Here is a 12,660-nt window from a genome sequence, read left to right as displayed (position 1 = left end):
ATTTTTTAGATTTAGTTAAAAATTTAGATAGATAACTTTAAACTAAATTTATATATTTTATTTGTTAAAAATTTTGGAGTTAGTTTAAAAGGGGGATGAGTTTGTGGAAAATTTAAAATTTTAGGGGAAAGGTTAAAAAATTTAATGGGAAAAGTTGGTTTAAAATTAGTAAATTATAACTCTTTCAAAAAATTTTAAAAGAAAATTGGGGTTTTTTGAGTCTTGAAATTTTCTTAGACCCATAGTGAACTTGCATATCCTCAGTAATTTGTTATGGGCCCATAGTGAACTCATAAGTCCTCAGGGATTTGTTACAGGCTAAAAGTGAACCCACAGATCTTCAGGGATTTTTTACAGATCCATATTGAACTTAAAGATCCACAGTAGTTCGTTATATGCCAATAGTGAACTCACAGGTCCTCAGGGATTTGTTATAGAGGCCCATAGGTAATAGTGATCTTGTGAGTGATAAGGGGTTTGATATAGAAATATTTTGCTGTGTGGTTCTGCTTTGCAAAAACACAAATTTCTGTCCTGTTTCTTTTTGGTACAGCATGCATGAGTCATTTGTTTAGCCATTACTTCTTAGGAATGTTCATGATGTAGTTGATGGATAAAGAAGTGCATGGTATATCATCTTTACACACTATTTACTGGACACTTCATCCTCTGACTCGCATGTTGTATAAACTGGTAATATATCTTCCATTGCCGATTCTTTGCAGCTGTAAATTCTACCATGGAAAGCTCACACTCAGGTGAATCTCCCTCTGTCTATCACTCCTTCTTTCTCTGCTAATCCTTCCTATGTTCCAATCTGAGTGATAAGAAATTTTAAATTGAACAAATCAACTTCACTTTATGTATTTAAGTATCATACATAATATATTCATACAAGCACAGGTACATATTCTATACTATAGTTATAATATTATCTTATACTGAAAATCTCTGGAGGCATGTGACATGCAGAGTCCAAGTTTTCTTAGAGGTTCAAGTAATTAACTTCTTTTTATTTAAGATACTGTAAACGTGGTTATTTTCGGGGGGGGGGGGGGGGGGGGGGGGGGGGGGGGGGGGGGTAATTTCGCGATTTCGATATGTAAACTATTAGCCTTGGGGTAATTTTCGCGGTCGATCCACCTTCGTTTGTAGTTCGAGATTATTCAAATGATATCAAAATAATACGTGTTGGGGAAATTCTCGCGATCAAAAGGACTCCGTGTAATTAGCGTAAATTTCCCCCTCGCGTAAATTTCCACGTTTACAGTAGACAAAAAATAAAATTACCTGGTAGATCACAGTAACAATTTAAAAAGATACATTTTTTTATGAAATTATAATTGGCCTCTTCGAATTCACTTTCTTTAATTTATGTTGAAAAACAGATTTTGACATTATGAAATTGAAAAATTATACCTATAATTTGGCTTCTCTACTTCAGTATATCTGTGTATATTATATATACAATTGTATACGTATCATCTGTAGTTAACCTTGCTAGGTACATAATATCTCTGTTGTTGTATATCAAATCTTTGTGTTTATACTCTAGTCAGTATACAAACCAAATATAAATTTCATTTGACCTTTCCTTATGTGTGAAATACTTCTTAAAAGATTTGAAATTGCTTTCATCTGTTGGACATGATTGAATTTTGTGAATTTTTTTCCGTAATTTTTCTGATTTGACCCCAGAAACCTGGTTTTAATTTTACACTCCAAGCATGTCATCCTTCCCCCGATGTTCCTTGTACCAGTTTCAAATCACTGTGTCAGTGTGTAAATGACCTCGGAATGAGCCATTCTTTCATTTCTTTTTCTTAGATAACCCATTTTACATCCTGAGTGATGGTTGGTATAATTCTAATTTGTTCATGGTTATTTTTTTCATTTTTTTTTTTTTTTTTATGTTTCAAAAACAAACATTTTTGTTTGAGTCATTTGTGCTAATAGCACACAAGTTGTTTCAAATTATGTTTTTATTTGTGATTTGATTGTCTTTTCAATCTAGATCTGCTTCCTTTTAAATTCATTAAGTCTTACCTGGGTACATTTCTGGTTCTGCTAATTAATGCCAGTATAATGAAAGTCAGTATACAATGTATTGGACATATATTAAAGCTCAGGAAAAATCATGAATACCATTCCAAGTGATAATTCCCATTTTCAAAATCCAAGGGTTACACCCCTAGTATTAGTTAAATAGCTTCATTGCAGCTTGGGCTTTTTAGTGAGATTTAAAGACTTTTTCGTTTCCTGGCATCATGATTGACAGGTCTAAAGACTGATTGATAGGTGTAACTACTCCGAGATAAATGCTAAGGCACTGCGCTGTGCAATTCACTTTTCACTTTCATTGATTAAAGCTTTACCCAGTACTGTGAGATTAAAGTCTTGCAAAATTAGTGGACTAATCTTGTATCTTTGAAAAGTTGTTATGTATTGGGATTTCGATTATGTTGTGAAAAAAGTTGAGAGAGTGTATGTGCTGATTTAAGTTGGAGACTTGTAGACTTTTAAGCTGGCAAATTAAGATTGACATTTTCTTTCAGGAAATTTTCTTAAAATTATTTCCCTCCTAAATGACTGATTGCCAGTAGATCTAAAACAATGTTTATTTATATAATTGCCCTTCTTCGAATAATTCAATAGAACGTTAACGGAAGTTACGTATTTAATTATAAGTGTAGAGTAGACATTGTAGTTATTTCTGTGGCCAGTACAGGAGAATATTTTTATTGTACTACAGACGACGCATACAGAAACTGGGACCATAGTGACGATACTTTCAAATATCTCCGTGACGACCAGACCACTCCCGCCGATACTTACAAGAGCTATCCCACTGATTACAAAAGCAAATATGACGGTTATACACCATCGGGCGATACTCAGAACAAATATAATGGTTCTACGCTGTCGGCCGATACCAAAACCAATTATAACGGTTATACACCATCGGTCAACACCAAAACCAAATATAACGGTTATACGCCATCGGTCGACACCCATAACAAATATAACGGTTGTACGCCATCGGTCGACACCAAAACCAAATATAATGGTTATACACCATCGGCCAATACCCAGAATAAATATAACGGTTCTACCTCGTCAGTCGACACACAAACCAAATATAACGGTTATACGTCGTCGGTCGACACCCCTAACAAATTTAACGATTATACACAGAAATTGGATTACAAATCTGGAACTTATTCTGATTATCGCAAATACGACAGTGATAAACACAAACGTGATTACGAGAAACAAAATAATAGCAAACTCGATGTTGTCGGTGATATTCATTCGGAAAACGATCATCGTAAATCACATGTTTATAACTCCGAGAGGAAGGAATACCAGCGTGATCACGGAAAAACTAACTTTTCTTCTGATTACATGAGAGATTATCGCAAAGATTATCAGAATGGTCTAGGTCGTCATGGTGATTACAAGGAACGTCATTATGGTTTCCATAGTGACTATGTCGGTGGACGACACAGCGTCTCGTGGAAGGACCCCCGAGGTATCCCGTTGTTGGTTGTTTCTATAATACAAGGCCTAACAATAATCGCTACATGTAACTGTAACAAATGTCGTTTTTATTTCCGCTTCGTAGAAATTGTGACATAACAGATTTTAACAAATTTAAATTGGTAAAATTATATTTACAAAAGTTGTGTCTAATCTTTATAGAATATTGATAGGTAATTTACTGACGATAACTGTCTGTCTGTTTAATGTATAATTCAACTGATTTTAAATATCAAATTTGGAACCCACGATAATTCATACATTTCCAGTAATGAGCATGGTAAACAATATCTGTCAGTTTTGTATAACTTGGTGTTTATTAGATATATTCAATAGGTCCAGTCTGTTACTGTAGATACGAAGGTATAGGTTGAGCTACGAAAGCTAAGAATTGATCAATATTAATCCCATACAATTAGATATCCTGAAACACCCTTGACAGGTGTCTGCTTATTAATATTTAATAACTTCAGCTGTCTGTTCATATTCCTCTGAATTAAGCCCTGTTTATAATAGCAAGTGTTTGAGTAGGTCATCTTTAAACTCATACCAGGTATATCTGACCGTAGGCAGGTCTATATGTACATTTCGTATATTCCTGGTAATATAAGTAATTCTTTCAGCTGACAGTCTGCACTAGTATTTGTATGAGAAGGCCCAGTTTATGTATAATATCAGTATGTGTTTTATCCTGTAGGCCCTGTTTATGTATATTTGTGTGTATATACATAACTTTGTACTGGATGCATGTTTTTAAAGCTTAAAAGGGATGGAAAAGTGTGACAATTATTACAGGTTGATTAATTTTCATTTCAGAAAGAGAGAGAAAAAATTTGGCAAAATTAATTTTAACACAGCAGGAGATGTATTTGATTTATTGTTAATAATTAGGAAAATGTTCTTAACTTCTTTTATATTTATTGTCTTTTTAACTTGACTGTATAATTGTGCTTAACTCGCATGTATCTATATAGCCTATTAATAATAACCTCATATTTACATGTGTAATATCTGTCAACTTAATAAAATAATTACAGTGGTACCGTGAATATCGCAAAGTTATTAATTGGAAACTGCTGCCTCTATCTGAGATATTAGCTACTACAAGATTAAATGTAGAATGAATTAAGTCGCAAAAAACTGTTCGGCTATTTTGTTTTAATTTCAATGTAAAATAATTTTGCTCCTTATTTGTTAAATATTTATTTGTCAACCAAATAAGATTACCCGTTGCTGGAGATCAGAGAAATGGTGGTCTGAACACAACTTTCAGGCAAACTCCAAATTATGTTGTATTCATTTCTTTTTAAGTGTGACTGCTCAAACATAGACACACTTTTTCCAACAAGAAAGGGGATGGGTATGCTTGATCAAAGGCTCAACGCATTTGAAAAAGTTGCTTGTGTGACTTGATCTACCGATATTATCCATAGTTTTCAATTTCTGAAAAAAAAAAAAAAAAAAAATACATGATTTTCCTTTCAACCCTGATTTGACACAGAACTTATCTCGTAGAATAGTTTCAATAAGTACACCATTCTTTGCAAGCACACTGTGCTAATTCGGGCCAGAATGGTCGATGTGTATGTAGACCACAGAACTGTTGTTTCTTCAGCTAATTGTCGACGTTGCCCATGTTGTAGGTTCCGATGACGCGATTGGGCCATCATTCCCTTCCCATTGCCTGGGATCAAGACTGGACGGCCCTAAATCTGGCGGTATCTACAGTAATCACAAACCTTCATCTGATGGACTCTCCACTATTGAGGAGAAATCCTTGGTGGTAAGTGGTCATTGTATATAGGATGGAAGACTAGGAGGGGGGAGGGGTGTTTGTTTGTTTTCAGTTAACGTCCTATTAACAGCCAGGGTCATTTAAGGACGTGTCAGGTTTTGGAGGTGGAGGAAAGCTGGGGTACCTGGAGAAAAACCACCGGCCTACTGTCAGTACCAGGCAACTGTCCCACTTGGGTTTCGAACTCGCAACTCAGTGGTGGAGGGCTAGTGATAAAATGTCGGGACACCTTAACCACCGCGGGGGAGGGTTGGGTATTTTGATTTTCAAGATTATATGAAACACCATTACCTCAACCAATCAGAGATTTATCAGACTGTACAAAATGTTTGAATAATGGGACAACATATCAATTGCTTATGTAAAGAATCATTATATTGAAATTAGAGAGATAGTGAACTGACTCTAAAATAAGGGTTTTCACTTATTAATTGGAGCACCAAGCCCAATAGAAATAATTTTAGGTTACATGGTGCGACTGCTCGTCATTGATCTGACCACAGAAGGGTAAAGGTATACTCCTTATTTAGTAGGAGAAAAAATGATTTTATTTACAAAAAAAAATCCATATTTGTGCAAAGTGGATTTACATTGTTACACTGAAAGGCTGGTTTGGTGAAAAAGATACATTCAAGTAAATCTTTAAAATCCTAGTTTTTGGTGGGGGTTTAAATTTTAAATTTTTTTATTCTGTGTTGACAGGATGACCGGGATAAGTCTGGGACAGACAGTGGCTTAGACAGGAGATCCATGCATTCCGGCAATTCAAGGGGAGATAACACTGTTTCAACAGAACAACGTCCAGACAGTGGCCTTGAACTCCTCTCAGGTCGTCCCGGGAGACAGGAAAGTGACCAGGATGAGGTTGTGCCATACAGGAGCTCAAAACCAACTTCTGCGGACCTTCGTTCACGGAGTGATCTGCCCTTGAAAGACCGAGAATATCAAGGGAGTTACAATCCCTCCAGACTGGCATCAGAAAGTCAGCACAGGGATGAACGCCGTCTGGTGCCTGGGGATGACTTCCTTGGCAACCGATTCGCAGCTGACACAGGAACCAGCAGTCATAGATATAGAAGTATTGGATCAGATTATTCAGGACTGACCTCCACAGAGACGCGACCCAAGGAGAGAATTAACAGTGGTACAGAAAGTAAAGACGATCCCCTGTCTGTCACTACAAGGTCGGACCCTGGCGACATCTTCACCCCACACCCAGGCCGGGAGGGTGACCTGTCTGTCTACCCTTTGGACAGGTACTCTGAAGGAAGGAACTACTACCAACAGGACCCTGTCGGGGCCACAAGGTCAAGGTCAAAGTCAGAGACAGATCTTATTGCCCTCAGTCCAGAGAGTCACAGGAATTCCTCACCAGTTCACAACACAAGGTTAATGGAGTTGTCATGCCAACCATCTCCAATTTTCTCTCATCATACGACAATGGATTCCCCAGCGATTGCTGGCGGCAGGGGAAGCCCCAAGCCAGGTCAAGCCCAGGATCATATGGCAAAGTACATGGAAGAGAGGCTTCAACAGAGATCTTTGGAGAGAGGAAAAGACTATAAAGATCTAGAGAAATTTGATCCTTTGGACAAAGAAATTGATTACAATCCTAGATTGAGGTCAAGGTCACTTGAACCAGGAGAACATTACAGAGAACTAGATGCAAGAGACATCTATCAGCGCCCGTCTGCAAGAGATAACTACCACTCTGATAGGGAGATCTATCAAAATAGACGAGAGACTGGACGGGGCACATCAGATAACGGTGGTATTGATGGTCGGTACAGATCAAGGGGAGATAATGCACCAGTAGAGTATGTCACCCAGGCTGAGCGTCAGCGACTCATGAGTCCATCGTGGGCAAATCAAAACCAGGGCTGATGGCAGAGTTGAGGTCACGGCCACCTACTGTGATAAAACTGGACAACCAGTGGACCGAGGCTACAATCCAGGTGCTGACCACCCACTTGAACCGCGGATAGACAGACCTCTTGAACCAGGCCCAGGGCTGATAGCCCGACCCTTGGAGCCAGGGGCAGATTTCGCTGAGGTGATGGGTAGGAACTCGGACCGCGATAATCCTCGAGGATCTGCTTACACGGACCCAGAGGGAGATGGGCAGTTTAGGGAGCTTGAGCAGGTGATTATACACATATATATTACCTCTGTGTGCTGGGTAGTGTGATTATCTCCCCTTAACCCAGACACTGCATGGGCCTGTTCGTTTATGCGGACAAACCGGTTTGTCAGTTTTCTAAATGTAATATTTCAGACATATATCTTGACAGACCTGCAAATGTTAATACAGGCCTTGGAAGTCTTTGTCAAGGCTCGTCTAAAAACAATATAAAATCACCAGGTCCGTCTTAATTTCATAAACGAACAACACCGGTCCAACTTGATTAACCGTTCGGACCGCAAAAACGAAAACGGCCCAGATTAACATGGCTTAAATTTTTATTTCAGATTTGAAGTGTTTTCTATCTCCAAAGTTTTCTACTTTGTTGTTAAATGTTTAATCACTTTAATATTATTTGTAAACATGTATAATTTCAATTCCTCATGTCCAGTTTGTATATCCACAAGTGTAAGATTCTGTTGATCACTTGACTCATATTTATGCGTAATGTAAATTAGAACTCAAATCAATTTCTACATAAGATAGGCCATTTTCGACTTGGATGGTATATTTTCCCCTATGGACAATTGTGTGATTTCCATGTTTTTATTATGACATCATAAATTATCTATGACATCACATCAGTGTGACATATTTTCTTTGCTATAAGTATTGCTTACTAAGATTAACACATGATATAACATGCTTGTTCATTGTCTGACACAGCTGCCTGATTCTGACTTTGAGGATGCTATAAATGAGGAGAAAGAAAAACTGCTGAAGGAGAAACGGGACAAACTGATCAGGGACCTGGAGATGAAAGCCAGGTAAGTGCATAAAGGGTCGAAGGTCAGCTAATAGTTGTTTGGGGGTCACAAAACAGGGGTCAATTAAAACTTCAAAGGTCACAATTCAGTGAGGTCAGGTCAGGGGTCAACTAACAGATGAATAAGTGTACAGATCAGGGGTCAGTTGATCATTGTTTAAAGGTTACAGGTCAAAGGTCATTTTGGGAGAATTTTGAAAAAAGTATGTAATTCAAGGGACTTGGTATGGAAGACAAAAAAAAATTGTATACAACTGAAATCTTTCTTTCATCTGTAGGTCTCAACACAAATTTGTTCCCTTGGTGGACGATGAGAGTGAATATGATGAAGAGTTCGACAAGAGGCCTCCCAGCAAGCGCGTTGTCATCCTTCGTGAGAGTCTTGAGAAGGAATATCGTGAGTCAGTCCATCCAAACATCAACGACATGTGGCAGAGGTTTAAGGATGTGGATCCCAGCAATGCCAGCGAGAGCAGTATGAACACCCCGCGGATGGATACACTTACGAGCTTAATTAAGAACCCCACAAAGCATGTTGTCCAGAAGTACATGGACGATGTTACGTATGAACGTGCTAAGGAGAACCGGTTGATGAAAGAGCTTAACACATTGAATGAAGAGGCAGATGAAGGGCAGACAACTCAGAAACAGGAAGTGGAAAAATCAGCAAGGCAACGAAAAGAGGCCGAGCGATTGAGACGTGAAGCCGAGTATAGGAAGAGGTTGAGTGGAGATGACGAGAGCAATGGCAGTTACGCCGAGATCCTCGCTCATCAGGAAAAGAAGAAGCGTGCAGAAAAAGAAAAGAAAAATAAGGAGAATAATAACCGAAACAAGGAAGCAAAACCAGCTCGAGCCCAGAAGCTTGGAGAGAGTGCAGACACACTTTACTCTATACCAGAGGACACAAGCTTTGAAGCAACAACACCGAGTGCATTGAATGAATCTGATCTGATGTTAAAGGCCAAACGTAACCGGCGCCGTCATGTCATCGATCCGCTCATGGCTAAACTCCACGACAAGGTCATACACCAACGGGATAAAATTGACAAAGAGAGAAAGAAGGAGATTCGTAGAATGGACAAACTCAAGAAATTAGAAATGTTGCTCAATGCTAAACAGAAGGGCAGACTTTCTGACAAAGCTATTGGAGTTGAACTAGACTTGGTGTCGTCAACAACGTCTATATCCATGACAGATTCGTCCACTCTTTTAGATACAGATTCGACTCTCAACTCGCAGGGAGATTCCAATGTTGCTGTCGCCGATACTTCATCAAAAGATAGTAGCACCGATGTACACTTCCAGCCTCCAAATAAAAGTCGACAAGTAGCATTTCTGGATAAGGGTAGGGGCCCAACAAGAGGGAGGGTCCCAATGAAAGGCCCTGTACAAACAGAAGATTCAGAGTCGCAAAATGAAGACAGCATTTTTCATCGGCCGTTCTCAGCCAAACAAAGAGGAGAAAAGTTCAGCAGTGAAAAGAAAGGAAAACAGAAAAACAAGAAAACGAAGACGAGTACCGCCGATATCTACCAGGAACCGAAACTCAACCGCAGAAATAAAGAAAACGTGGAAGAGTTTTTAGCACAGATGGAGGATAATGGTATAGATGTGGACGAGTTTGAAAAGCCAAGGAAATCGAGGTCACCATCGTCACGAAAGTACAAGTCTGTGTCAACCATGTATCCTTCTCCCATACATGTCAGTCCACCTCGACAACGCAGCAAAAAATCTGGGAAGGTCACAATGGTGTCGGAGGCTATCCAGACAAGCCCCTATATCCCCTCTCACAACGACAGAGGGGTCATTCCCAGTTCCTCTGATGTCACCAGAGAGACGGCATAAGAATATCTCGACCTCACCCACCAGGTCAACCACACGCTCTCCTATTAGGCAAAGGTCAGCTCACAAAAGTACTGCATCATCACGTTCACCTCTAAGGTCAAGGTCAAGGTCAAAGTCACAGGAAAACAAGAGGACAACATCATTTGAGATAAGCATGTCACCCGACAGGTCAAAGGAGGTTAGGAGGAGGCCAAGGTCACCATCTCCAAAGACGGACATTGATTATGGATACATGTCCAAGGCAGTCCCACCTCCTAAATCTCGGATGTTTACTCCGGAAACTCCGGAAGACACCTGTATAGCCAAACTCCAGGACAGTCCTAACAGTAAGTTGTTAAGGCCAAACCTAGCAATAGGCATAGATATGTAGTCATTAAACAAACCTGTAACTAATTAATCTAAAAATAGGTTGTTAAAATTATGTTTGAGCTCAGAACAACTGATAAACAGAAATAATATGTTTCCAGTTTCCTTACACTACATTTGTATCTACCCTAAATTTTCTTATGACAATTTTCAAGGAAGCACTGTTAAAAGTCATGATATTTTTTCTAAAAAAATTACCTACTTCATTTTTTCAAACATATACAATTTAACAGAAAACACCATTTTTTTGTCTTGATATCATTGTAAAGCATTAAGAAAAAAAAACTTCCCAGAAATGGTCGAAAAACAACATGCATGAATATTATAGAAATATTGTAAAATATCATAACTGTTATTTACTAGTTGTGTTTAATGTTTCAGGGGGCGTGTCCTGGTATATTCCTTTGCCTGAATCCCGACCTTGGAGACAGCCTCTTAAGGAGCAGCAAGCACATGCTGTGAAACAGAAACCATGGCAACCGAAAGCTATGCACCCAGCAGACTGGAAGGCTGTCGTCGGTAGTGACATTCTCAATAAATCACGGGACACAAAGTTTGACCTTGACCCCAAAGGTCATCGGAAAGACGACGGACATGTGGATGCCAACAGCTCTGACGAAGAAAATTATGATCCAAAGCCTTTGAATAAAATGTCCTTGCAGGTTAGTGAAATACTTGTTAATTATAATATTATAAATTGTAAATATAAATTATACATTTAAATAGAAAATTATTAAAAGTTTAGCTAAAAATTCTAGAACTGGAGAGTCAGAAACACATTTCTTAGATGGTATTTATAAGCGCATGAATACCATTTCTTTACAGGAGGCCTTTAAGACTTTCAAACCAAACACGATATCTCGGGTTGGTGAGCGCCAGAAGAGAGTCCTGTTGGCAGCACACGAGCGCCAACTGCAGCATTACTTGGAACAAGAGCGAAAGGAACTGTTTGACAACCAAGGCAACAAGAAAGAGTCGAACCCCGACGCACATCCTTATAGTGGTAAGTGAAGCCAACAACCCAATACTTAAGCATTGAACTGCCTGGCCAGGGCATTTATAGTCAATATGAATGCAATCAGTTTTGTAGTCAAGAATCATATTTTACTAGCGAACGAATCACTAGATCTAATATAAAGACTGTTGTTGGACACATATAGGCGCTAGTAATTTATCACCATCTTTGAAAAATTATTTATTTTTGACATTCTGATAACTTTAGATTTACATTTGTATCATTTCCAGAAAATCTACACAAGCCAAAAAGACGATCCATGTCCAAGAAGGAAATGAAAGAAATAACCAAGAGGTTGGTTTAAAAGATTTTCTTCTATTTCATTAAATTTTAATAATTCAAGCATAAATATTGTGGCAAGTTGTAACATGAATAGACATTTAATGTATATAAATTAATCAAGCAAGTTCTTAATTGTAAAATATTTATAAAAAAAAAAAAAGAATAAAAATACACTCTGTACTTGTAAAGGCAACGTTTTCCATCTTTACTGACCCAAGTTTCTAGGAATTCTATCGTCAGCAAAACAAAATAAAATATACAATTGGAACATTTATTTCATTGGGTTGAATTATCTGAAGTAATCATTAATGATTTTGGTGTAAATTTATGCAAAATCTTTTCTCTCAGGTTGTACAAGAAACTCCCTGAAGTGCAGGCCATGAAGTATGTAAAGAAACGAGACGAAGATTACTCCCTGAATCGTCTCAGAGCAAGAGTCTTCAATAGGGTATGTCATGTTTAAAACGCTTCAAGAAAAAAAGTTAAAAGATATTGTTTCTTAATATTTTTCTCCTCCTGCCTAACTACCCCCCCCCCCCCCCCCCCCCCCCCCCCCAAAAAAAAAAAAAATTGTCTGACTAGCATGTTTAAGTAATGCAACTGTGTCTGAAATAAATTTTCTCAGCAATTGCCTTTAAATTAGCAAATTTTAGTACATGTATTACCATATTAAGTACAGTGACTTTAGTTCACATAATTGTAAGTCCATATAATATATTCAGAAAATTATCAGAAGCCACTTTGTAGTGTTTATAACTCACGCGATTTCCCGGGTTGATCTGGTTTTTGAAAACACCCAGTCTGAGAGTAAATAACCCTTATTAACCCAGCAAGTTTTCAAAAAAACCCACGTTTTGGATTCAAAA

At 38.2% G+C, this 12,660-nt stretch overlaps 1 protein-coding gene across 1 annotated transcript in view; it reads left to right on the top strand.

Annotated features, from left to right (window-relative positions):
* The window catches only part of LOC117338796, a 43,662-nt gene that overhangs the window by 27,967 nt on the left and 3,035 nt on the right, over window positions 1-12,660 (top strand). The window contains 11 exon segments of the mRNA XM_033900144.1: window positions 726-758; window positions 5,184-5,323; window positions 6,038-7,218; window positions 7,220-7,478; window positions 8,184-8,284; window positions 8,562-10,095; window positions 10,097-10,457; window positions 10,879-11,159; window positions 11,323-11,500; window positions 11,743-11,806; window positions 12,143-12,242. Coding sequence (XP_033756035.1) covers window positions 726-758; window positions 5,184-5,323; window positions 6,038-7,218; window positions 7,220-7,478; window positions 8,184-8,284; window positions 8,562-10,095; window positions 10,097-10,457; window positions 10,879-11,159; window positions 11,323-11,500; window positions 11,743-11,806; window positions 12,143-12,242 — 4,232 coding nt within the window.

The sequence above is a fragment of the Pecten maximus genome, chromosome 12 (genome assembly GCF_902652985.1).
Source record: "Pecten maximus chromosome 12, xPecMax1.1, whole genome shotgun sequence".
In the NCBI taxonomy this organism is placed as follows: domain Eukaryota; kingdom Metazoa; phylum Mollusca; class Bivalvia; order Pectinida; family Pectinidae; genus Pecten; species Pecten maximus.
This window is presented reverse-complemented; position numbering and strand designations above follow the sequence as displayed.